At 52.8% G+C, this 25,420-nt stretch overlaps 3 protein-coding genes and 1 long non-coding RNA gene across 4 annotated transcripts in view; 1 reads left to right on the forward strand and 3 right to left on the reverse strand.

Moving 5' to 3' along the window:
• Window positions 1–2,039, reverse strand: part of SENP3 (SUMO specific peptidase 3) — a 10,114-nt gene extending 8,075 nt beyond the window's left edge. Inside the window, exons 1-2 of the mRNA XM_081109663.1 lie at window positions 1,755–2,039; window positions 220–939 (exon numbers count right to left, since the gene is read on the reverse strand). Of these exons, the coding sequence (XP_080965789.1) occupies window positions 220–928 (709 nt within the window). The 5' untranslated portion in view covers window positions 929–939; window positions 1,755–2,039. The remainder of the gene's footprint in view (window positions 1–219; window positions 940–1,754) is intronic.
• LOC308532305 overlaps window positions 1–16,815 on the forward strand; it is a 26,655-nt gene extending 9,840 nt beyond the window's left edge. The window contains exons 2-3 of the long non-coding RNA XR_013996971.1: window positions 11,936–12,032; window positions 16,068–16,815. This is a non-coding gene — a long non-coding RNA (uncharacterized lncRNA). The remainder of the gene's footprint in view (window positions 1–11,935; window positions 12,033–16,067) is intronic.
• LOC308532302 (tumor necrosis factor ligand superfamily member 13-like) lies at window positions 2,335–5,165 on the reverse strand. Its single transcript, XM_081109685.1, has 6 exons — window positions 4,665–5,165; window positions 4,247–4,325; window positions 4,048–4,095; window positions 3,793–3,911; window positions 3,450–3,588; window positions 2,335–3,210 (listed from the first exon to the last, which is right to left on the reverse strand). Exons 1-6 carry the CDS (start codon window positions 4,920–4,922, stop codon window positions 3,101–3,103), a joined length of 753 nt encoding a protein of 250 aa, XP_080965811.1. The 5' UTR covers window positions 4,923–5,165; the 3' UTR covers window positions 2,335–3,100.
• Window positions 6,057–14,021, reverse strand: TNFSF12 (TNF superfamily member 12). The gene is made up of 7 exons (XM_081109676.1): window positions 13,810–14,021; window positions 13,603–13,650; window positions 12,995–13,070; window positions 12,427–12,480; window positions 12,311–12,346; window positions 7,021–7,145; window positions 6,057–6,832 (listed from the first exon to the last, which is right to left on the reverse strand). Exons 1-7 carry the CDS (start codon window positions 13,966–13,968, stop codon window positions 6,584–6,586), a joined length of 747 nt encoding a protein of 248 aa, XP_080965802.1. The 5' UTR covers window positions 13,969–14,021; the 3' UTR covers window positions 6,057–6,583.
• Window positions 16,816–25,420: the final 8,605 nt, after the last annotated feature.

The raw sequence follows: 25,420 nt of genomic DNA on the forward strand, positions 1-25,420 counted from the left end.
TCTAAGGATTCTGTATCCCAGCCTTGACTACCTCCCCTTAGTTCCTTTTGAAAGTGGGGCTTAAGACATTTCACAGCTATTCTGGACACCACCACCACTACCCTCGCCCTCACTCTGCCACCCTACTTTCCTTAGGCCGTTTTCATCACAGCAAGAGGCTCCTGGTTCTCTAGAATCTTAGCCCACCCCAACCCTTCCTCCACCCTATGCCCACCTTACCCGAGTTAGGGTCCAGAGGAGACTTTGGAGTCCACCTTAATCCATCTTCCTCCATGGGGGGCCCAGAGGGCACTGGTGGAGACCCTCTCACCCCATCCTCAGCCATGAGAGCACCTAGCAGACCCAGCCGAGGGGGAGGTGGCCCCCTGGGGGAGTCAAAACGACAGCAGGGGGATGGCACCTGTGGTGTCGCACCCCCTTCCTGGGGTGAAAGATGGTTCTTGGGGTGTGCAAGGCTCCGCCGCCGGCCCCGGTGGCGCCCCCAAATCTTCCAGTGGAATGTCAGCGAGGTGCTTTTTGAGTAGAGCAGCATCTGGAAGGCTCTCATAGCTCTACGACGGCGCTGTGAGCAGGTTTTTCGATGAGTAGGGCGGGGAGGGCGAGGGCGCTGGATGGCTCCCAGCTGACCCCATCTGGGGGGCAGCCTCCAAGCTGCCACTTCGTCTTCCTCATCTTCCTCCTCCTCCTCCTCTTCTTCCTCTTCACTAGCTGAGGCATCAAAAGAAGGCCGAGGGACAGGGAGGCGTCTGGCTGGCACTGTGTTCCCTGACCCAGGATCTGGCCCAAACCCGCCACCTGATTTGAGTCGAGGTTTGGGGGGTGGGGGCCAACGAAGACGCTCTCGCCTAGGGCTTGAGTAAGCTGGAGCTATGCCAGGTCCTGAAGGCTCAGGCCCCCAAGACCCGGTCCCTTGTATGGTCTCTTTCATCTTCCAATAGCCTGTAAAACAAAGGAGTGTCAGAATCTAAACATTCTGTACCTGTACCCCGGATCCTGCCTTTCTTCCTCAACATGCCTGTTCTGGAATCAGGTGCAAATAAACTAGGATTCAAAGAAATGCAAAACGGGAAGTGGGCGGGGGGGGGGAGAGGGGGGGACGGGGACAAAACTAACTTCAGATCTTCCTGGTTAACATGGTCCACAAGGGACCCTCTACCAACTGTGCCATCATCTCTCCCCTACCCAGACAGAGGCAAAGGAGAATGGCTAAAGCAGAAGGCCTTAGGGATCTTATTTGGTCAAACCCAAAATTTTCAGGCTCTATTTCGCTGTTTTAATGCCACCAGGAGTGGTATTGAAGGATATGGCTCAGCCGGGGAACACTGACATGGTACATGAGAACGCAACTTCCAAAAGGAAACGGTGGTCTAGAGAGGGAAGAAGTGGGGGAGCGGGAGCATGCTCAGACCGCCTCGGGAGGGAACGGGAGGCCGGAGCTGTGGTGCAGGTGGTAGAGCTGATGCCAAGGGAAGCATGGCACAGGCAGCCGAAGGAGGGCCAGGGGCTGCCGAAGCACCTGAATCCGGGCGCCGGGGAAAAACGGAGCCGTGCCTGCCAGGCTGGCCCAGCCCCCTCTCCGCGGTCCCCGGGGACCAGAACGCGTCCCAGCGGCGGCACCGTCCTACAGGCTCGGACTCTCGGAGCGCGGGGGCCTGGAGAAACCCCTTCCAGGGCCCCCTGCGCCCGGGTGAGGTGGGAGCGAGGTCCAGGAAGGGCCGGGCAGGGCTGGGGGGGAAGGGCAGGGGCGTCCTCACCGGGAGCGGTGAAGCCGGACTGACGGGCCCGAGGGCGGGCGTCTCCGGCCTCAGGCTTCCCGGCTCATCTCTCCGGTGACGGCGGCGGCCCCGCCACTCCTGCTGTCCTCAGGCGCCGCCGCCTCAATTCAGGCTCCCAACGGCTCTGGGCCGCGCGCCGCCCCGCCGCGGCCGCCTCTCGCTCTGCTTCAGCTTCCACCTCCACCGCCTGCCCCTCCTCCGCCTGGTTCCCCTCCCGCGAGCCCCAGGCCCACCGGCGGTGGCGGCGCACGATTACTACGTCACACGACGAACAGCGCCGGCGCGGCTCTCGCGCGCCTAGCCCCGCCCCCCACGGACGTAGCCGCCACGGGCCGGGCCCGCCCCCGAGCCCACGCCTCCGCGCGCCCGCTGACCAGGCTGCGCGCGCCCCACCGCTCCCTGTTGCGCCTGCGCGCCCCGACCGCCGCCGGGGACGGTCCTTTCAACCTGGAGCGCCCGGGCCGAGCCCTTTCGTGTCGTGGGGGCGCCAGGGGAGTGCTGGAGGCAGGAGGTCCCGAGTCGGGGCTGAGGGAAGGCGGTGGGGGAATGGGTCCGAGGTATCACTTATTCTCTTTTATTAACTTTGAGTAGAACAAAGAGCTCAGGCGTGAGGCAAGACCAGCATCAAGACGTGCGATGGATTCATCCAAGGCTCCCCGGCGACCCGTCTCAGCCCAGAGGGGCTTGGAGCGGCCTGCCCCGCCGGGGGATGCCGAGCATGAAAGGCAAAACCTGGGACCCAAAGAGGAACGTGGCTGCACGGGGACCGTCGTCGTCGTCGGGCATCCCCTGCCGAGTCCCGTAATAAATAGTCCTCTCGTGATGGAAGCCAAGGCGCAGTGGATGGAGGGAAGTGAGGGTGCGGCGAAGGGACAGGATGGACGCCTCGAGGAAGGTGCGGCGCAGGAGCCGGGAGTGTCCTCGCGCGGGGCGGCTTTGTGCACTCCCGCCGGCAGGCGGTTCTCCCGGGCCGCCGCTAGGTGGCGGTGCCGTCCTGGAAGCATTCCAGGGCCCGGCGCAGGGAGACAATGCCTGGCATTCTCTCCTCGCCCTCCACAGCCCCAAGAATCCGGGGCTAGATCAGAGACAAAAGCAAGATACTCTCCCTCCTTTATATTCCTGAAATCACAGTCTAGGGGTTGGAGTGGAAAGGGAAAAGGGAGGAACAGAGAGCCATGAGTTGTCCAACTGAGGGTTCCAGTTAAACCCAGAAGAAACCTCTGTTCCTTCGCGTTCCCTGTCCTTTGTCTAGTCAGCTTCTGGCTTCTCCCGTCTGTACCCGACCCGCGCTGGTCCTCCAAGCCCAGGACCACCTTCTCTAACAATCACAGTTTCACGAACCCCAGGAAGGTTCCGTGTGGAGAGAGGCTAAGCTTGGCCCTTGCGCGGGGGACTGTGACGCTCAGAATGTCCCCGTGGTGTAGATGGAAGACACCTGAGAACAGAGGGGAAGCAGGTGCTCAGTGAGGACAGCTGGGCAGAGGCTCTGACGTTTTGCCCTCCCCCAGCCCAACCTTTTTCTACTTCCTGTGAGGATGGCGGTATTCTCTCCTTCGATGCTTAGGTCCACCTCTACATGCACAACCCCCCGTCATTGCCCTCCCACCACTGCCCCCAGGCAGATCGGCCCTGCTCTTCTCAGCTCCCTGTCCCCACTGCCCACAGAGCTGTTACCTGCGCTGTAGCAGCTATTGTAGGCCCAGTCTGGGTTGGAGGGCATGCTTCGTATACAGCGGAAGAGGGTCTCCTGCTTTCCCTGGCCCTCCCGAGACACCACTTGGCCCATGGTGAACGTCACATCATGAAACAGGACCTGGCGGGGAAGGGGGGAGACGCTGAGAAAGGCGGGGTGGGATGGCTCAGTTCCGAGAGGCCTCAGGGCCCCGCCAGGGAATGAAGGAGGGCCTCCTAAGTTTGGTGTGAAGAGGGTTGAGAGCCCCCCGGTATTGGAGCATCAGGCTCCGGAAGAACAGGCTTCCAGGCCCCCATGTGGGGCTCAACGTTCGTTTGGGGTTACCTGGCTATAGAGCAGATACACTCCAGCATCCCAGACTCGAACAACGTATCCTTGGGCCTCCAGACCTCTCCCACGCGTGAGAGCCGGCTGCCACATCAACTCGGTCACATCAGAGTCCGCTGGAGGGGAGGGGAGCGGCAGTCAGGGTTTCTGCGCGTCCTTACTGTTCACCTCTACGATCCTCTCAGGCCGGGTACCAGCCCCAGAGCTCCCAGGTCTCGCCTCTCCCCAAAAGCCATTTAAAGTAGTGCTCACCCTTGGAGGTCATGTTAAGGGGAACAAGGTGCAGAACCGAGTGCTTCCCTGAGGAAAGGAGGAGGAGATCTCAGCAATGCCCACCTACCCCACTTGCCCTGCTGTCGGCCCTCCACCCTCACCCCGACTTGGGGTGACCACCTCCGAGTCTTCATGCCGCTCAGTCACCTCCCACCCCGCGGCACCCCGAAGGCCTCACTCTTCTGCTTATGGACGAGCACTGCTCTCTTTCTCCGGGACCTCTCCCCGTTCTCCAGGGCTCCCGGGCTGTCAGGGCTCTGCTCGTGGGAAGAGGGTCAGGGTTAGGCCAAGATGCAAGGGTCCCAGACAGCCTTCCTCCCCTGCCCTCCCCTGCCCAGGAGTGCCCACATCTCTCGGGCACCTTTCCCCAGCAGCCTGAGGCTTGGTGCTGGCTGTCCTCCAGGATCTGGTAGGTACAAGAAGCATTAATCTTTAACAATTTCCTTTACTGGAATGGCTGCTCTCTTGACCTCCAAACCCGGGACCCTCTCATGTACCCACTGGAGACATTGCAGACCCGGAGGCTGGGACCCAGAGTGCCAGAGACGACCCTGCCACCCAGCCCTCTCGCCCGCCACCCTCCTCCCCTCACTCACCTGCTCCTGGAGGCTCAGCCATGGGGACCCTTCCCCCTTTCCAGAGGGCCCTCCAGCCCTCTGCAGCTGGGTCACCTCTCTTCGTAGGATTTGCAGCTCTGTTTGTTGGATCAGCAGAGCCATGGCACAAGCCACAGCCCCCAAAGCCGCCCCCCAACTCAACCAGAGGGCAACTGAGAGTGCCGGCTCTCGGCCCCGGCCCCCCATGTCTCCCGGGGGCCCTTTGGGGGCTAGAAAGGAAGGAGATGAGGCTGGCATGAGCTGGGGACCCTGCCAACAGCGGTGGCTTCAGGAGTGGGTGGCAAGGAGGTGCAGGCAGTGGTGCAGAAGGGAGAAGGGCGTTACGCAAGGGAGAAATAAAAAGGAACTTGAGAATAAAAAGGCGGGAGGAGGAAAGCAAGCTGGGGCACTGGGTGCTGCTGGCACGCTGCTGTGGGGCCAGTGTTGCTGAGACCCCCACCCTGCAGCCTCCGGAGAACGTGGTGCCCGTCCCTCGAGGAAGCCCAGGGCTGCGGTGGCACCCAGGAGGCGCCCAGGAGGAGCGGCCAAAGCACAGGAACCTGGGGCGGCCCCAGCAGTGGGGGAGGGAAGGTTGGCTGGCGGTGGGGCATGGTGCCAGGAGCAGGGATGAAGGGACAAGCTGGGCAGTGTGGAGGGTCAAGGGATGAGGGTGGAAGACCCTCTGGCTCAGGCCGAGGAGCCATCTCTGGGGGAGTTTGCTAGGACTGACTGAAGGCAAGAAGGGAGGGGAGAGGCCAGCGCGGAGATCCAGGGTCTCTGAAGCAAGAAACCGGCCGGGCTCCGGGGTTAAGGCCAGGCCGGGTGTGCTGGAATCAGGCCGGCACGACTCTCTGTGCTGAACTTGGCAAACACGATTTCCTGTTTCCCGAGAAAAGCTCTTACATAAGGCTCTGGGTGAAGCGAGAAGAGACGGCCCCAAGCACCCCACCATGGTAGGGTTCCTCCCCGGGGTCCCGGGGCCGAGGTTCCCATGTTCCTGGGCCCCAGGGTCCTGCTGACCGACCCTGAAGCCTCCTTGAGGCCCGCTCCCACCCCACATCGAGCCGGGGCCCTGTGCCAGCACCTGCCCATGCCCCGAGGCTGCCAAGAGGAAGGGCCCCTGTTCCGCCCGCCAGGGATTCCCCGCGGGAGCAAGCCCGCCTCCTAGGTAAATGAGGCCACTTCTGCTGGACCTTGGGCAGAGGGTTGATTCTGTTTCCTGGCACTTTGCCCTTCCACGCTCTGCTCACACCTCGGGGGCCGGAGGCCTGTGGGCCCCCACTGGCAAGCCTGCGTGCGGACCTGGAGTCCTGCACCCCACTCCCCAGACCCCCTTCTCAGGGCTTGCAGTTCCCCTGAGGAGGCCCCCACACACCCAATAAAGAGAGCAACCATGACTTATTCTCTTTAATTTCTACTTATCAACATTTTGTCACAATAATAATAAAAATAATATCTGTTTTAAAAATCCACAGGGAACTTTCAGGGGAGGAACTTGTCTTGGCCCCTTAGCCCTCACATCGGGGGGACTCTTGGCCTCATCCCAGTCTCTCTGGGACCAGCTTCTCCTAGTGCCTGAGCGGGGTATTGGGGACCCATCCTCACCCAGAGTATAGTAAACAGTGTACCGGGGGGTGGCAGCCGGGGTGGGGAGCCAGGAGATAAATGGGGGTGTCGAAGATCAGGGGTTTGGGCGCTAGCGGGGTGGAGAACCAGAGGTGGTGGGGGGGGCTCTTCAGAGACGAATGGGAATATTTATGTTGCATGGAAAACACGTGAACAAGCCCTGGCAACGTACCCAGGGAGAGGCAAGTCTGAGGGGAGGAGCAGCTTGGGGTGGGGCCGAGGGGACTGGGGTGCTCAGAGAGTTGTTGTGGGGAGCCAGCAGCCTGGGAAAACCACTGCGAGACCAGGGCCCCTCAGTGAACTTGGAAGAGTCCAAAGTAGGTAAGGAAAGGGGCAGCCTTGAGATGGGCCCAGGGGAGGGTTCGGATCCGTAGGGAGGACCCAGGCCGCAGGGGCAACAGCCCAGACACCTGGCAGAGACGGAGCTGAGACCCGTGGGAACTCGCAGTGGCAGAGAACTCTTCCAGGCATCGCAGGGCCAGCGTGTCGTCCACGAGCAGGTCCAGCTTCAGGTAGACAGCCTTTCCCTCGTCGAAGTGCACCTGGGGGCGGGGAGGGGGTGGCGGAGTCCAGGCCTCGCTTGCCCTCGTCTCCATTTCACATTTCCTTGGAGACCCAGATGTCCCCCCCCCCCAAACTGCCCCACCCCGCCTTTAGGTCCCCCTCCCCCCTCCCCACCCAACCCTTCGTCCTCAGTTCCTGCTTCACCCGCGGAGCCAGGCGGGCTTACCTGGCAGTACAGGTAGTAGAGCCCAGCCCGGGTGACTGTGAACGCCCCGCTCCGGCCGTCATAGCGCAGCGGGTTGGAGCTGTTGATCTTGGCCTCCTCCCAGCCGCTCACCGTCCCGTCCACACCTGAACGCAGACGGTCAAAGAGAGGGGCAGGTCCCCGCACGGGACTCGCGCGGTCCCCAGGCACCCTCGGAGCTGGTGAACCCTGAGGGCCCACCTGACCCAGAAGATGACAGATGGCCCCCATCGTGCCATGGGAAGTTACGTGAGGAAACCTGACCGAGGTCACCAGAACCATACACAGCAGGGTGTCACCAGCCACTTGTGGGGAGAAGAGCAGGGCTGAGGGCGAAGCCTGGGGGCCTTTATGTTTGGAGTCTGTAGTGTTCACCTCTGTTACTCTGAGGATGTATGCACATACATTACTTGAATCACACATTATTTGGATTATTAAAATTTTTTAAAAAATGGTACCCCACTATTCATCAACGGATGCATCGATAAGGAAAACTGTATATATCCATACAATGGGATATTATTCAGCCTTAAAAAGAAATGCTACGAACTATGAAAACATTATGCTAAATGCTTTCAGTCATAAAGAACAACATAGTATATGATTTCTATGAAATGTCCAAATATACAAATATGGAGAGACAGAAAGTAGATTAGTGTTTGCTTAGCACTGGCAGCCTGTGGGATCAGAGAAATAGGGGATCATGGCTAAAAGGTACAGGTTTTCTTTTTGAGGAAATGAAAATGTTCTAAAATTACTGTAGTGATGGTTGTAGAGCTGTGTAAATATACTCAAAACCATTTCATTATATACTTTAAATGGGTGAATGGTATGGTATGTGAGAACACCTTTATCTCAATAAAGCCATTACAAAAAAAAAAAAACTAGCCCTGACTGGTGTGGATCAGTGGTTAGAGCATCAGTCGGTGCACAGCCCAGGGTTCGATTCCTGGTCAAGGGCACATACCTGGGTTGCAGGTTCACTCCCTGCCCTGGTCAGGCAGGTGCAGGAAGCAACCAGTTGATGTGTCTCTCTCAAGGGGATCTCTCTCTCTCTCTTTCTCCCTTCTTCTTCCCCTCCCACCCTCCCTTCCACTCTCCCTGAAAAGCAATGGAAAAAATATCCTTGAGTGAGGATTAACAAAAACTTTTTTTTTTTTAATCTAGAGCTAGGATAATAGAAAATTGCAAAGAAGATAAATAATAAAGTGATAGAACAGGACCTCAAGTGGCTTCCCAGGCTCTCCACAGCGCCGCCACCTCCCTCTCCAATCTAATCTCACACGCACCGCCCATTCACAAGACTCCACCCACTCTGCCTTCTTTCTGTTCCTGCTGAGAACCAAGTTCCTTGTCCCTGCAGGGCTTTGTGCCGTCCTTCCCTCCTCTCAGAACCCTGCCCTGCCCGCATCTTCTGCCGGTCAGGTCTCAACCCATCTGAGAGGCCTTCCCAGGCCACCCACGTTAAAACAGCCAGACTCGGCCCTGCCTCCGTTAATCTCTTCACCACATCACCCTGTTTCTTTTTTTTCTTTTTTTTTAATATATTTTTTATTGATTTTTTTTTTTACAGAGAGGAAGGGAGAGAGATAGAGAGCTAGAAACATCGATGAGAGAGAAACATCGATCAGCTGCCTCCTGCACATCTCCTACTGGGGATGTGCCCGCAACCCAGGTACATGCCCTTGACCGGAATCGAACCTGGGACCTTTCAGTCCGCAGGCCGACGCTCTATCCACTGAGCCAAACCGGTTTCGGTGACTCTGTTTCTTTCATAGCAGTTGCCAACATGGGAAATCATCTGGCTTATTTTATTTTAATTTTTATTTGTTTTTTAGAGAGAGGAAGGGAGAGGGATAGAGCGATAGAAACATCGATGAGAGTCATTGATCGGCTGCCTCCTACACGCCTCCTACTGGGGATCTAGCCCACAACCAAAGTACATGCCCTTGACCGGAATCGAACCCCGGACCCTTCAGTCCGAGGGCCCACGCTCTTTCCACTGAGCCTACGGTTAGGGCTCATCTGGTTTATTTATATATGTGACAGTTTGGAGTCCGACTTCCCTAAAAAAGCAGGGACAACGGTCCTATTCACCACTGTGTCCTTGCACCAGGACCTTGGCCTGCTCTGAGGGGGCGCCCAGCAAACACTGGTGGGAAGATAGAGGGAAGGAGATAAACACGGGCGGCAGCTCTTTGTTTGGGTCCACAGGCCAGTCTCCTGGGCCTCAATGGCTGATCTCTGCAGCCTCAGCAGCTGCCTTCCTCAACCCCTCATCCTCTGCTAGCTCCAGCGCCCCATCCTTATTACTGTCTCAAGGAAAATGTAATGCTCTCTGGGCATTTTCATCCTCACCTATGGGTTACTGTGGCCTTTATTGTACAGACTCGGATCTGGGTCTCCAGCCCTGCCCCTTCTCATCCTGCCCCAGGCACCCCAAACTCATCTTAACCAAACTGAGCTTGGCCTGCCACCCCAAACTTTAAAAAAAAAAAATGTTTGTATTGCCCATGCTGGTTTGGCTCAGTGGATAGAGCGTCGGCCTGAGGACTGAAGGGTCCGGGGTTCAATTCTGGTTAAGGGCACATGCCTGGGTTGTAAAAAATGTTTTTATTGATTTCAGAGAGGAAGGGAGAGGGAGAGAGAGATAGAAACATCAATGATGAGAGAGAATCATTGGTAGGCTGCCTCTTGCACGCCCGCTACTGGGGATCGAGCCCACAGCCCAGGCATGTGCCCTGATCGGAATCGAACCGAACCTGAGTTCCTGGTTCATGAGTTGACACTCAACCCCTGAGCCACACTGGCTGGGCACCCCAACTCCAAACTTGCTCTACTGTCTTTATTCCACGTTTGGCTCATGGTTCTACCTCCCACCAGGTACATGTCTCCCTCTCCTTCAACTTTATTCCCCCATCATCACCAGTTGCTAGCAACTCTGCCACTTAAATAGCTCTGTCCCATCTCCCTTCCAGTCTGGCCCCGGCCGCATCTCACAGAGAGTGATCTCAGCCTCTTCTTCCCGAGTGACTCCGTTTCCAGCCTTCCTTGCCCACATGCACCATGTCCAGCACACAAGCACACTCTGGCTGGGCCCAAATCCCAGCTCCACCACTTACTATCGTCATGGCCTCAGACAAGTTAAGCGGCCTCCATCTATAAAATGATCAGACTATCTGTAACTAAGAGTCATGTAGTATTCCTTACCACTGAAAGGAAGGGACTTTTCCTTCAGCCACATCCCCCTCCACCTACTGGCCCATTTCTCTGCTCCTGTTACAGAGAAACTTCTGGAAAGGGTTGTCGCTGTCTCCAATTCCTACTTCAGATTTTTTCTTAACCCAGTACATGCTGGCTTCCATCCTAACTATGCCACAGAACTGCGCTGGTCAAGGTCACCAGCTGACTTTTTATATCAGCAAACCCGCAGTCATTTCTCTGTTCTCATCTCATGTGACCTCTCAGCTGCCTTCAACACAGACAGCCACATCCTTCTTGAGACAGTGTCTTTTTTTTTAAGTTTGAAGAGCATTTTTTTTTCATTATTATTATTTTTTAATCCTCACCCGAGGATATTTTTTCCATTGATTTTTAGAGAGAGTGTGGAAGAGAGAGGGAAAGACAGAAACATTAATGTGAGAGAAACACATCAACTGGTTGCCTCCTGGATGCACCCTGACCAGGGACTGGGGTCAGGGAAGAGCCTGCAACCGAGGTACGTGCCCTTGACCAGAATCGAACCCAGGACTCTTCGGTCCACAGGCCAACGCTCTATCCACTGACCCAAACTGGCCAGGGCGAAACTGTGTCTTATCTCAGGTTCCATGACACTACCCTCCCGGGCTTTCTTCCTCTCTCTGGCCGCTTCTCAGACTCTGCTGGTTCTCCTCCTTTGCTCCACTTCTCGGTGTCCAAGGGCCTCACTCATGGGGCTCTTTTTTCCACTGGTGTCTCATCCAGTCCTGTAGCTTTAAATACCATCCACATGGCAATGACTCCTGGCTTTATTAACCCTGGCCTAGCCCGAGTTTGTCTACTACGTCCAGCCATCTATTTGTGGAACTCACTTTTTATTATTATCTATCTGCTTGTTTAGTATTAGATTTCAAATTTAATTATTAATATGCATGCCTCCCAACCTATTTCTTCCCTGGTTATCCCCATGTTAGCAAATGGCATCATTCTTCCCAAAGATGCCCAACTTAAAAATCTAGAAGTCATTTCCGATTCCTCCCTTTCCCCTATCCTACACAGCCAACCAACAAGCAAGCCATATCTTCAAGCCACATGCTTACTGCTCTCCACCTCAGCTGCCAACCTCTCTAGACCAACTCACCCTTGTGTCTTGCCTCCTGGCCTGTCACATGGAAGGGCATTCCAAGTCAGGGAACAATATGCGCAAAGTCCAGAAGAGGAACATTGGTGGGGAAGCAGAGTCAGCCCAACACGTGTGGAGAATTCATAAGGATGTGCAGGGAAAGGAGGTTGAGACCATGAAAGCCTGGAAGCCAGGCAGAGAACAATGGAATAATGAAGATGAGGTTTGGGGCAGGGGTTGGGGGGGGGCGCTTAGCTTGGCAACACAGGTGGGACAGAGGAGGGGGTAGGAGAGTTTGGAATGGGGAAAGATGTAGACTGGGTTTGAGATTCCAATGTCAAGGTGCTGAGGTAGGGGGTACGGTAGGGCTGGAAAAAAAGAACAGTGCCCGGCCAGTGTGGCTCAGTGGTTGAGTGTTGACTATGATCCAGGTCACAGTTCGATTCCCAGTCAGGGCACATGCCTGGGTTGCAGGCTCGGTCCCCAGTGTGGGGCTTGCAGGAGGCAGCCAATCAATGATTCTCTCTCATCAATGATGTTTCTATTTCTCTCTTCCTCTCCCTTCCTCTCTGAAAGCAACCAAAAGAGAGAAGAAGAACAGAAACTAGAAGCATTTTGAGAAAAATGATCCGCGCATGAAGATATGGAGGGGAAGGACAGGAAAAACTCAAAGGTGAAGAAGAGTGAGAAGGTGGGCTGGTGGTTTGGTGGGAGAATCTGCCTGGGTTCTGGGAGCGGAAGGAGTCTTCCTGGGGTCCCGTGCCTGGATCCCAGAGAAAGTCCAAGTCTGGGAGCTGAGAGAACCGAACCCTGAGGACTTTCCCAAACTGGCTTCTGGGGTTCTGAGGCTGAAGGCAGGGATGGGGGTGGTCAAAGTTTTGAGGGGCCCCTTTTCCAGGAGGCCAGCGCTGTGGGGGTCGGAAAAGCACAGAGGTGGAGATAGCATCTTACCTGCTTGTGCTCCATCCTGTCCAGGCTGTGGGTGAACTGTAAAACACAGGCAGGGTTGGTGCCACCTGCCCTGCCCCTCACCCCTCCTCCCCGGGCATGGCTCACCCGTCACCCACCTTCATAGTGGGCTGCAACCACTCTGCGAGCCCGTGTTTTCCGGCCTTTAGATGCTGAGAATCAAGGAAAGACAGATGGGCAAAGCAGCCCCCACATATCTGGGGGCCAGAAGCGACTCCCCCAGCCCCAGTCCCTTCTAAGAACCCTGGCATCCTCATTTTTGTCCAGATTTCTGGCCTCAGAACCTCATGCCTTATCTTCCTACATAAGTAGAGCGACTATATAATTTATCATCCAAATTGGATGCTTCTGAGAGCAGAAAGGGTGCTATTATTAATCACACTGAGATAACAGGTGTAAGCCAGGACAGTCCCCCGCAAACCTGGATATACGGTCACATGGTTATCCCATTCATAAGTGTTTGCTTGCTGGGGCCTAGGCTTCTGACTTCCCCACTGTCTCTACATCATGACTCTGACCCTTCTCCCCCTTTATTCTCCGTGTCTCCGTGTCTCCATTCATAAAGAGGATAATGGTTTTTGCTCTGCCCACTCATACAGCTGTTATGACGAACAAAAACAATAATGAATTCAGAAGCCACTAAGGTTGGGATAAAGAGATGCTCACCACTTCGGCGAGGCCGAACCAGCTGATTCCGGAAAGGCACAGGGTCCTGGCCCTCCTCCGACTGGGGACTCAGTTCCTGGGGGAAGTGAGGGCAGGGCTGACTCAGAGCCTTGCCAGGGATTCCCAGAGAAATAAACTGAGATCGACAGAGGCCGTTCGGAGAGGCACAGACGGGCACAGGAGTCTTAGGGAGGGGACGGAGCTCTCAGCCAACAGTGGCTGAGGCCAAGGGAAGGCAAGTTTCTGGGGTCAGGTCTCAGCCCTCACGCCTCTCAGAGACCAGCCACACTTCCCCAACCCCACAACCAAGTGCAGACCCTGCAAGCGACGGGCCCATGGCACACATGCCCACACTCAGTCCGAATACACGGTGGGTAAGCACCCTACACAGACAACCAGCATCCCTCCTCCACCGTATCTCACACTCCCACTTCACCGTCAGCCAATCGCACATTCACTCCGCTGACACAAACCCAGCACCACACAGCTGTCACCCTCTCTGCCCACAGACCTACGAACGGCGACACAGCCAGGGCACTCCCTGCACCCTCAGCTCACACACACTTCCCATGCCCAGCAGCCTGCCATCAGCACCCACAGCCACTCACCAGAGGGTCCTGGTCCTCTTCTGCTACCAGCTCCCCCTGGGCAGGCTCCTGCTGGGAAGGAGGTAGGGTCACCCTGTCCTCCTCCACCTGACAGCTCGCCCTCCACCCATCGCCCTGGCCCCTTGTCCTCAGCCCACGCAGCCTCATAAACTGCTCCGTAGATTTTGCTCCTCATCGCCCCGGGAGGGGTGTGCAGCGGGGCCTCACCTGAGCAGATGACGATGCCCGGCCCCCCAGGCTGACCACGGCCAGCAGGAGGCCAAGGCAGGCCAGCGCCAGGCCCAGGCCCAGCATGAGCGGGGCCAGCAGGGCGGTGCCCGGCTCCCCCGTGCGCCCCCTCTGCCTCAGGCTCCGACGGGCAGCCATGGGGGCGGGGGCTGTTCCTGCCTCACCGCCCCCCCATCCCGGGACCCGAGGGATCGGGGGAGGGGGAGCCGGCGGGAGGATCGGGCTGGGGAGAGGGAGGGGCAAGGGAAACCAGGCGGGAGGGCGGGGATGAGGACAGGAAGCCGGACACTGTTTGTGTGGTTGCCTCGGGCTGCTGGGGAGCGGACTGCGCTCTGCTCGGCACGGAGCGATTCCCTGCGAACAGGCGCGCTCCGCCCGGGCGCCCAGAAGCAGGGCGAGGTTTGTGAGTGCGCAGCCCATGGCTCTCCAGGCCGAGGGCAGAGGGAGTGAATGAAGGCAGAAATGAGCAGAAACGCCACCCAGGTCCGGGCGAGGGTGGTCATGCTACCAGACACCTGCCCTGCCCGTCCCCGGACCGGGGGCCTGGCCGGAGCGGGGCTGCCTAGGGCCGGCCAGTACTGTGCGGGCTCTTGACTTCCTGCAGGAAAGATTTAACCACACACGGTCAGGTGGTGATGAGGGTAGCAAGGACAGGCTTAGCATACACGAGGCAACCAGAGAGCCTTAGGCTGAGCTGCTTCGGTTCTCTGAGAAGGTTCTAGAGAGAAGTGAGCGGGGCGGGGCTGCTTTAGCTCACTGGGAAGTCAGAGAAAAGGGGGGCTTGGAGACAGGGTCAGGGGGTGAGCCCCGGACCAGCTGCTGCTGCTGCTGCCCTTGGCTTCCTGGTTGCAAGTCTCCTGGGGACCATTAGAGTTTAGGACCCACAGGCCTGGGGGGGGGGGGGGGGAGGGAGGAGGGAAAGGCGGGGAGGGGGAGGGTTGGGTCCTTTGTCTTGAGGGATTTTTATCTCTCGCTGGCCTGAATCTTAGGGGAGGTCTCAGGAGAGGGGTTCAGCAGATTGTTCATCAGTTTTCCAGGTGTGCCCTTTCAAGGTCATGGTCTCTACTGATGAGTCAGCAAGAGGGCCGAGGTCCTGGCATGGCTCACCTGGTTTTGCTGCTTTTCTGGGCCTGGAGCTGAAATACAGCTGAGGCCTACCTGTGATCTCTGGGGCGGTGACCTGTACGTGGCTGTAAATTGCTCGGCCTATTTGTTCAGCTATCCGTCTGTTTCCCCATTCAACTTGCCAAAGAATTTTCCTAGCTTCTTACTATCCTGTCTCATTCCACCCTCAGAGACGCCCATCCCTGAAATCTTTTAGGGGTGATGGGAAAGGAGGCTTTGTCTTTAGTAACTGCTTCCTGCTGACAAAGGCCGTAGTCACTGCCTGCGTAGGCCAAAGGTGTCTCTCCCCGCCTGATGTAAGGGAGACCAGGGGATGGGCTTTGGGACTGGAACTGAGAGGCTGTCAGCTGATTCTTCCAAAGTAGGGATGGGCCAGAGTCCCGGAAGCATCATCCTCTTGATATGGAATTGTTGTATCCTAGAGGTGACAAATTTGGCTAGAAGGTTTTGACAAGGAGGTTAAAAAGGCATGGCCTAAAAATGAGGAGGAAAATTATAGTAACTACAGGTCTGAGGAGAGGTAAGAACCAGGTGATAGAAGGAGGGACCAACTTTACAGAGTCCCCAGGGGCTTCCCTGGATGACGGTATCTGAAGCCCCTTTGTTTATTATACTTAATTCAAATTAGAGTAAGGGGGTATAGTCTAAGATCTCACTTCTGAAGCAGCTTACCCAGTGCACTGACAGGACACCTCTACCCCTGAGAGCTCCCTGTTTGAACTTGGCTCTGAATCTTTGCAAGTTCCTTGCTAAGGCAGGCTGAAATGTCTAGAACATCCATTTGAATAAAAATATATGTATATAATGGAATAGTTTAATTAAAATGTATGTATTCAAATAGAACATAGCTATTATTTTATTTGGCAAATCTTCCCATGTAGACTTTCCAAATGCTTCCAATTTCAAGCATATCAAAATAGGCCTAATTAGTTCAAAAACTTCTTTTATAAGGAGAGAGAACAAATCCTTGAGGCGTTCCAGGGGTCTATTGGAATAACTCAAAGTCACTTTGTTAGGGGCAGAAATAGAATATTGGGGGCCAGCTATAACTGTAAGAAACATTAATCATGCTCTGTTAACCGTGATTGTTTTGTTCTGCACATTCTAACCAGGCTGGGAGTGGCGCTTGGGACCTGGAAGCTCAACAGGGACCTGGGAGCTCTACATCCTCTACACCCGGGAGCTGCCTATTGTCATGGAAAGATTAACAACCTTGTTGCAGAAACCTGAGGCGCCAGCCTTTTAGTACTCCCAGGCATTTGCAGACCTGCAGCCCGCATTGCCTGTAAACTGTCCATTTTGCATACCCATTCTTATCCTTTTTTGCCTACTTCCCCAAGTAATCTTTGTGACAGGTGAAGTATGGTAGCAATCATCTCAGGTAGAAACTGTAGTTTAACTCTAACCCTGCTGTTTGGCTTAACAATAGAAAAGTTATTTTGATTTTCTGAATTACATAAATCATCCCATTAGATTGAATGCCTTATTGATTGTAAAGTGAATATCCCATTGATGGTGATCTTACTGGTTTTAGAAAGCACATTCCTCTGTACCCGGGAACCAGGACAGCACAATTATCCCAAGACCCGAGGGTTCCAGATAATGTGTCCCTGTCAACTCAGTGGTCCGAAGACCCAAAGCTATAATTAATCTTTGTAGATAACTAATTGGCTCAATCTCGCTTCTGTAACTGCTTTGTGCAAACCAGGGTCCTCATTCAAACCCTGGGATGTAATCAATACCTCTGTGCTCTTTGTCTATATAAATCTGATGTTGGGGCTGGGGAGGGCACTGCGAGATTTGGGAGAGCGAAAGGCCCCCTCGTAGTCCGGATTGCAATAAATGTGACTCTTTAATTCGACTTCTTGAGGCGTCCTTGTGTGATTCGCGGGGTACATTACAACACAGGCAGCCCACACCCATTGATTGTCCAGTTACATTATTATTCCCTCAGTCAACATGGTGAGGACCAATGAACTGGTTTCAATTTCTCGGTTAAAAAAAAAAAAGTCTCTTAAAATTTAAACTTTGGGAAGGTTGTCAAACAAACTTAACCAAAAGATCGTAACATAAACTTCTTGTAAATCCAGGTAAAACACATATTTTATGGTAATAACTCTAAAATACATCAATCAAACTTAAACCAGTTTTTTAATATATTTTTATTGATTTCAGAGAGGGAGGGAGGGAGGGAGAGATAGAAACATCAATGATGAGTGAGAACCATTGATCGGCTGCCTCCCACACACCCGCACTGGGGACCGAGCCCGCAACCTGGGCATGTGCCCTTGACCAGAATCAAACCCGGGACCCTTCAGTCCGCAGGCTGACGCTCTATCCACTGAGCCAAACCAGCTATGGTTTAAACCGGTTCTAATATCAATTGTTTTGCCCAGACTTCAGGGTCCTGCTTAATTTAAATACATATTTAATCTCTTTAGGCCAATAAAATATTATACCCTACCCCTGGCCAGTGTGGCCCTGTTAGTAGTAGAGTCATCCCAAAGGTCATGGGTTTGATTCCCAGTAAGGACACATACTTAGGTTGGGGGTTTGATCCCCAGCCCCAGTTGAGGCATGCAACTGATCAATCAATGATGTTTCTCTCTTTTCTCCTCTCCAAATATCAATGAAAATGTCCTCAGGTGAGGAACACCCTAGTTATGCCATCTAGAGGCAGAAAACACACCACATATCATACACAGACACACACATATCACATAAAGACCATACTCATAATCCAAATACCCGATTTTTATAGAGAAGGCACAAGATTTTTTTCATTTGCTTTCGATAACTTTGATGAAGGCTGGGAAAGAGGAGGGGAATATCTGGCAGGGGCAACTTCAGCCGCTGAAGGTTTTAAAGTGGCATTTTTTTCTTTAGTTACCGCAGCCTTGTTTACATTCCTGATCACCCAGCTGGAAGGCCTGTCGAGCCCAACGATAGACTTCAAAGGCCGTAAATGAGTGGTAGAAACGAAGGACATCTCGGCTCCAATCCGAGGGATTACAGGGCTGCTTGCCTCCCTAGAAATGTTATAGGGAGAAGTGACTGCTTCACTGACCCCTCCAATCCTGGACCTCTGGGATTGGGGGTGGGGGTGCCGGGCTGCAGAAGGAGGGGCAAGAGAAACCGCCCAGGGCCGGGAGGAGGACAGGAAGCTGGACTCTGGGTGATTCAACTCAGAGCCCATAGAGCAAGTCCCCGGGAAGAGGCACACACACACAGCCCGGGCCGGGCGTGTAAAAGCAGGGGTGATGTTTGTGTGAGTGTGTAGTGTAGCCAATGGCTCTCCAGGCGGATGGCCAGAGGGAGTGGAGGCTGAAATGAGCAGAAACTCCACCCAGGTCCCTGTCCGGATGGCCATGCCGAGACCCCTGCAACTCCTGCCCAAGCGGATGGTTCATTTAGGGCTCCCAGACCGAGGTGACCAGGCAGTGTGTGGCTGGTCTTATTGACGGGGCAGAAATAGAATATTGGGGACCAGCTATCATGGTAAGAAATATTAGTCATGCTCTGTTAGCCGTGATTGTTTTGTTCTGATTAAAGACGGCACATTCTAACCTGGCTGGGAGTTGCACGTGGAACCTGGGAGCTCACCTGGAAATGCGGCCCATCCTCCCCATTCCCTCCCCACCCAGGAGCTGCCTATTTTCATGGAAAGATGAACAACTTTGTTGCAGAAACCAGAGCTGCCAGCCCTTTGAAGACCCCCAGCCTTTGCATATGCCCAGGCCTTTGCAAATCTCCAGCCCGCATTACCTGTAAAACTGCCCATTTGGCACTTTCTTTTGCCCACTTCCCCAGGAAATCTTCGTCCTTCTACCCAATATAAGCAGCTGGCTTATGGTGGGGGGTGGGGGGAAGAGCAGATTTTCGTGGATGACCTGCTGCTCTCCCACACTACCGGTAGTATTGGGGTAAACGCTCATACAGGTTCAACCCTGTCTCTGCTGAATTGGCTCAAGTAGTGACAGCAGCCCGAACCCATTGATTGTCCAGTTACATTTTTATTCCTCAAAGGTTCTGGGTTGGGCCAGGGTTGCACAGAACCGACTCAAGGCTCAGTGTAATCAAAATGATATTTATTCAAGGCACCTGGATGCAGGTGGGCTGAGTCAGGCGGCTTCTGAGAAAGGAGCCTGGTGGGAGAGGAGAAAGCTTTTTATGGGCCCGGGAAAAGCTGCAGGCTTCAGCTGACATTTGTATGGGGCCGTGCTGCAGGCGGCTTCTGTTGACGCAGTATCTGGACTGGGCTGCTGGCGGCTTCTGCTGAGCACGTATCTGGTCGGTGCAAGAGTTGTGGTCTCAGAAGTTCCTGTAAGATATTCGCTCAAGGGGAACATGTTTTTACAGGTTCAGGCTTCCAGAATGAGTTTCCCTTTGACATTTGTTAGATTTTTGTAAGACTCAAGCCTTGTGTTCTCCGGTGAACCCTTTCAATTCCCTCAGTCAACATGGTGAGGACCAAAGCACATTGGGATTGTATCAGCGGCACCTAAAGTATTTTCCTGCAAGTAACAAGGAAAGAGCCTGAGAACATCATTAACATGGGTCCTGTTTTCACTTCTTCCAATAAATCAATTGGTGTCCTGCAACTAGGTTGAGCGAACTTCTCTAAAGATGCCAGATCCCTCCTCACCACCCCCACCACCCCCACCCCCAGTAGGTGTTCTCCAACGGCACATCCGGAAACACAAGGGCCACGAGCTAGTAACAGGGCTCGCCGGAGCTCGACGTGGAGCACAAGAGCTCCGTAAAGGGATTTAGTAAGAGCTGGACCCTTTTTGCCATGGAAACACTGTTGTGATCAGTAAGGCCCTCACAAGTTCATTTAACCTGTACTGTTCACTTCTGCACATTTGCACTGAGAAGTATTAAAAACACTGGCCCAGCTGGTATGGCTCGGTGGTTGAGTGCTTACCTAGGAACCAGGAGGTCACGGTTCGATTCCCGGTCAGGGCACATGCCCCAGTTGTGGGCTTGATCCCCAGTAGGGGACATGCAGGAGGCAGCCAATCAATGATTCTCTCTCGCCATTGATGTTTCTATCCCTCTCTCCCTTTCCCTCCCTCTCTGAAACAAACAAACAAACAAACAACAAACAAACAATTCCGGTGCAAGAGAGCTGATTAAACCATAGGGTAAGCAGTGGTTCTGCATAATGTGGAAGCCTCGTGCCCGGTGCCCCTGCTCAGTCCTGCCCTCTCCCCCCTACACTCCTCTCTTGCTGGTTCCCTTTCTGTTCTGGAACCTGCTGAACTGCTTTCCTGCTTCAGGGTCTCAGGAACCTGAGCAATCAGACCACCTCCACCCCTGGCTGAAGCCACTTTTGAGAATTTTTCAGATCATCTTTTCTAATTAGGATCTTAACTCCCTCATTCTCTATTCTGGTGCCCTTTCTTTCTTACTTATCACAATTTATAATGATCGATTTGACTACTATCTATCCATCCACATTGTAAAATATAAAATTACATATTTATTGGTTTGTGTGCTCATTGTCTGTCTCTAGAATGTAAATTTTATGACGTTATTCATTACGATAGCCCCAGAACCTTGTCAAATGTTGGCTCTCTGAGTAGCACTAGAACAACCCATTGACAAGACAAAGTTTATTACTTATCCCTTAACAGTCTGACTGTTTTACAGGTAATGCAGGCTGGAGATTTGCAAAGATCTGGGCATATGAAAAGGCTGGGGGGTCTTCAAAGGGTTGTTTGGGGCTGCTTCAGAGTGATAGTGTAATCATTAAGATGAACACCAAAAAATGAAGATTTTTGAGGTGAGGGATTCAGTCTAACAGTGCAAACTGTCAGTTGATGCTGTCTATTCAGGAAGTTCCTGGAATAAACAATAACATTAATTTTCAACATTCATCTTAAATGTAAAAGTCTTGCAATAATAGTTATGCCCATGAAGAGAATGGAATAGTCGTGTTTCTATAGATATAAGTTGTGTGAGTGTAGGTTTCAGTTTTCAACCTACTGCAGTGCCTTGGACATAATAGATGTTTAATAAACATTGTTGGTTGATTGAACAGAAAGATCCAAGGGGACAGGGATTACATATGTCTTGTCCTCTGTTTATACTCCATGACTAGTGCAGTGTCAAGCATTCAATGAATCTCTCTCTCTTTTTTTTTTTTTTTACAAATCTATCCCTAGAAATTGGGATTGTGTGAGTATGTAGCCAATTATTTATTTACTTTTCAATAAGTTTAAATCCTTGAGGGGTACAGCACTACATGGACTCTGTGTCCATGGCCTTCGCAGGAGGGTTGCTTTGGAATTCGGCATGAACCATGCCACTGTTTCCACGAACACGAGTTACCTTTCCCCAGGTTTTGTTCAGTTTGCCACCTGGAGTCACTGTGTTGTTCTTTCCCTTGTACATATAAGCATATCTCTTGCCTAGATAGAATTCAGGTTCCTGTTGACAATAAGCACATTCAATTTTAAGAACTGTGTGCTCCCTCTGGTTCCAGAGACCCCACTTAAAGCCAGCAGAGCCCTAGCCGGTTTGGTCAGTGGATAAAGCGTCGTCCTGCGAACTGAAAGGTCCCAGGTTCAATTCCGGTCAAGGGCACATGCCAGGGTTGTGGGTTCGATCCCCAGTGGGGGACTTGCAGGAGGCAGCTGATCCACCATGATTCTCTTTCATCATGGATGTTTCTTTCTCTCTCTCTCTCCCTCTTCCTTCCTCTCTGAAATCAATAACAATATATTTAAAAAATAATAATAAAGCCAGCAGAAATGGCCTTGAACCATAGCTTTCCAGGCATATTCTATTAGTCCTATTCCCAGAAGGCCTCCACAGACTCCAAGATGGTGGAGAGAGCTCAGTAATATTTCTTAAATGAATAAATGAATGAATGAATGGACAAATGGATTTTAGTGCGTTGACGTTTAACATAGGGGGAAAGAAGACGCACCGGAGATTTTGGTGAAAATCCCAGAAGGAATTCTGGTCATTTTCTGGAGCTATATAACTCAATGGCACTGATTTAAATTTACTTTTACTTCAAACTTGTGACTCCTCTTTTTCCCTTGATGGAAGGGCCTCTTTGTCATTATTCTGTGCTTAATAGATACAGTGTTATGGAAGGACTGAGGTCCCAGGAAACCTCACCGTATTGGTCGTGGATTCCACATAAATGACCCGGAGAACTGGCTGTGAAGGACATGGATTTATTAGCACTTACATGGGCACCAGTGGCGGCCAATCGGGTAAGTTCACCGCCACACAGGCTGTCACTGGTGAAGTCGAACCGCTAAGTTCCATCTGGCCTGTGGGCCAGCCGCACTGGCCCATTGTTCCCCCACCCCCAGACTTTCCCAGCACAGGGTTTTCTAACAGAGTACAGGAAACAGAGCAAAACAAGGCAGGGGGGAGGGGGTGGGCTGTGTGAGAGGAGCTGGCCGGCCTCCCAAGGCCTCACAGTCCGCTGGCTGATGGCCTCCACTGTAGCTCCCACGGTGGGAGGGGAGTGGGAGCACGGGAAGGGGCCGTGGTCCCATTTACCAGACTTTGGTTAGGGTGATTTGGCTGCATCCCAAATGATATGACGGAAGGGATGATGGAGTTGAAAGGAGTTTTCTAATGTCAGTGAGCAAGAGCGAGCAAAATCAAGGAAAGAAGAGGGAGATGCAAATTGGTACTGGAGACTGCTGAGTTAGTTTCCCCCACGTTCTGTGCGGAGTAGGGTTCGGTATCTGAAAGAGGGGCCGCACACAAATGAGAGAAAAAGACACGAGATAATTTTGCAATATTGGGGGACCAGGCGGGGCAAGTCTAACTCAAGGAGAGAGACTTCCCCCCATCCGCTCCAACCTTTTATTTGGTCTGGGGTCGCCCTAGGGTAAGGAGGTTTCAATGACACACAGACTAGGTCATAAACAGCCGTGGGAAAACTAGGGCCTGAGGGCCGGATCCGGCCAGTTTGACGTACCCTTTTATGTAATGATGTTTACTTTGAATTTATATTAGTTCACACAAACACTCCATCCATGCTTTTGTTCCTGGCCGGTCCAGTTTAAGAACCCATTGTGGCTCTTGAGTCAAAAAGTTTGCCCACCCCTGTCATAGCATGACCCTTAGGCTATTTACATGATTAAAGGCAGGGAGGTTGCTTCAGCTACCATTATCTAGGTTAACTGGGTGGGACACAGCCCTGACCTTTGCTAGGGCTTCAAGGTTACTAACTTTTGAAGGTCGCTGTCTATACTCAGCTAGTGAAGACAATAAATGGACTCCGGCAGAGACTCTTGTCTGAGCCAGGTGAAGAGCTGAAGCACAACAAAGGGAGTTTGTACGCAGGCTGGAGGGAGGCTAGCTCTTGTCCTCAGACCTAGGGTGGAGGAAGGTCCTGGTTTTTTCAATCACGGGGGTCTGTGCCTGCCATTAACTCCCTTCCTTCAGGCGACTAAAAAGATCCAGGTGAAAAAATCTGACCCACACAACTGTGATTGTTTTATTTTTATTTTTTTATCTTAGAGAGGAAGGGAGAGGGAGAGAGCGATAGAAACATCAACAGTGAGATAGGATCATCGATTGGGTGTCTCCTACACACCCCACACTGGTGGCTGAGCCTGCAACCCCGGGCATGTGCCCTGACTGGGAATCGAACTGTGACCTGGTTCATAGGTCAGTGCTCAGCCACTGAGCCGTACTGGCTAGGCGACACGTGTGCCTTCTTTTTTTTATTTATTTTTTATGTATTTTATTGATTTTTCACAGAGAGGAAGGGAGAGGGATAGAGAGTCAGAAACATCGATGAGAGAGAAACATCCATCAGCTGCCTCCTGCACACCCCCTACTGGGGATGTGTCCGCAACCAAGGTACATGCCCTTAACCGGACTCGAACCTGGGACCCTTCAGTCCGCAGGCCGACGCTCTATCCCCTGAGCCAAACCGGTTAGGCCAACACCTGTGCTTTCTTAAAGTAATTCAGTTTCCTTCCTCAGTTGACCAGCTCTCTCCTCAGCTCCAAGGCCAGGGGCCTTGAAGCCAGAGCTCTGAGATACACATGCAAGTCCTATGTTTGCAACATGACCCTGATACTCGGTAAATAACTCTTCACACTTACCGAGCTTTATGAACGAGCCATTGCCACGGGCCTCTCTCACTCTGGGTACCGAATGCGTAGGAAAAATAGCCCTGGCCAGCATGCTCAGTGGTTAGAGCATCAGCCTGTGTACTGGAGGGTCATGGGTTCGATTCTGGTCGGGAGCCCGTACCTGGGTTGCAAGTTGGATTCCCCGCCCCCGCCCCTCCTTTGTTGCTTGTGGGAGGCAACCAATTGATATGTCTCTGTTACACCCATGTTTCTCTTTCCCCCTCCCCCTCCCTTCTACTCTCTCTAAAAAATATCTCACTCTTCAGGTGAGGAATAAAAAAATTTTTTTTTAAAGAATAAAACAAGGTTCCTGATTCCAGGCCAGGCACACACCTTTGTCTCTAACTCTTCCTAGATCCCACTGAAATAAAAGTAGAGAAGAAAAAAAAAAAAAGAGAAAGAAAGCAAAGATGGAGGGGCTTGTGCCAGCCAAGCCTGGTCATTTCGGTTGCCAAGGACGGGCAATACCCTTGGTCAGCAGGCAAAGGAAGTGGGAGAGGTAGGGCTGAACTTGGAGTTGAAAGCCTGCGAGATGGGCCAGCAGCCTCCACTGAGGGCTCATCGCCTTTCCTCACCCAGAAGGCATTTTCCCTCAGGCCAAGTGTCAGACATCTTGTCTCGAAAGAAATTAAATCCATTATCTGAGGGAAGTTAAGCTTCTATATTAACGTTGGTGATCCAGAATGAACGTTTCCATTCTAGCATTCGGGATGACCCACAGTCTGACCGCTGACCATCCGCCCTTCCTATCGAATTTTGAAGCCTTCCATTTGACGTCCTAACTGACCCACAAAGAATTTCTAGGCAGAATTCCCACCAGAGAGAAACTTAGAGGAAAAAGAGTATGATTTACACACCAGCAGAGGAAATCCAGGATAGCTAGGTAATTCTTTATTAAATATTACCAATGACCACCATGCCTATGAGGAGAATCAGCAGCATGCAAAGAAAGACCAAAATAAATCGGCACGAGGCGTGCTCCAGATAAGGAATAAAAAAATCATCTACTTCTAGATTCTTCCTTACAAAGTTTTAGAACATCAAGCATAGAGGGAACACCCGAGTTGGCTTGGCTCAGTGGATAGAGCATCGGCCTGCAGACTGAAGGGTCCCAGGTTCGATTCTGGTCCGGGGCACATGCCCAGGTTGTGGGCTCAGTCCCCAGTTGGGGGTGTGCAGGAGACAGCCGATCGATGGTTCTCTCTCATCATTGATGTTTCTAACCCTCTCTCCCTCTCCCTTCCTCTCTGAAATCAATAAAAACATATTTTAAAAAAAAGAAAAGAGGGAAGATGTTTAAAATTTCTAAAAAAAAAAAAAAAATTCTGCCCAGCCGGATTGGC

Source organism: Myotis nattereri (assembly GCF_964212035.1).
Source record: "Myotis nattereri genome assembly, chromosome: 16".
NCBI lineage: Eukaryota > Metazoa > Chordata > Mammalia > Chiroptera > Vespertilionidae > Myotis > Myotis nattereri.

Excerpts from the sequence above, each read along its gene's own strand:
- LOC308532302 (XM_081109685.1), bottom strand. The coding sequence starts at position 4,922 with ATGCCAGCCTCATCTCCTTCCTTTCTAGCCCCCAAAGGGCCCCCGGGA. Across the intron at positions 3,912-4,047 it reads CCTTAACATGACCTCCAAGG|CGGACTCTGATGTGACCGAG; the intron begins GTGAGCACTACT and ends CCTCCCCTCCAG. Across the intron at positions 3,589-3,792 it reads TGTATCTGCTCTATAGCCAG|GTCCTGTTTCATGATGTGAC; the intron begins GTAACCCCAAAC and ends CTTCCCCGCCAG.
- TNFSF12 (XM_081109676.1), bottom strand. The coding sequence starts at position 13,968 with ATGGCTGCCCGTCGGAGCCTGAGGCAGAGGGGGCGCACGGGGGAGCCG. Across the intron at positions 13,651-13,809 it reads GGGCATCGTCATCTGCTCAG|GAGCCTGCCCAGGGGGAGCT; the intron begins GTGAGGCCCCGC and ends CCTTCCCAGCAG. Across the intron at positions 6,833-7,020 it reads TCTACTACCTGTACTGCCAG|GTGCACTTCGACGAGGGAAA; the intron begins GTAAGCCCGCCT and ends CCCCGCCCCCAG.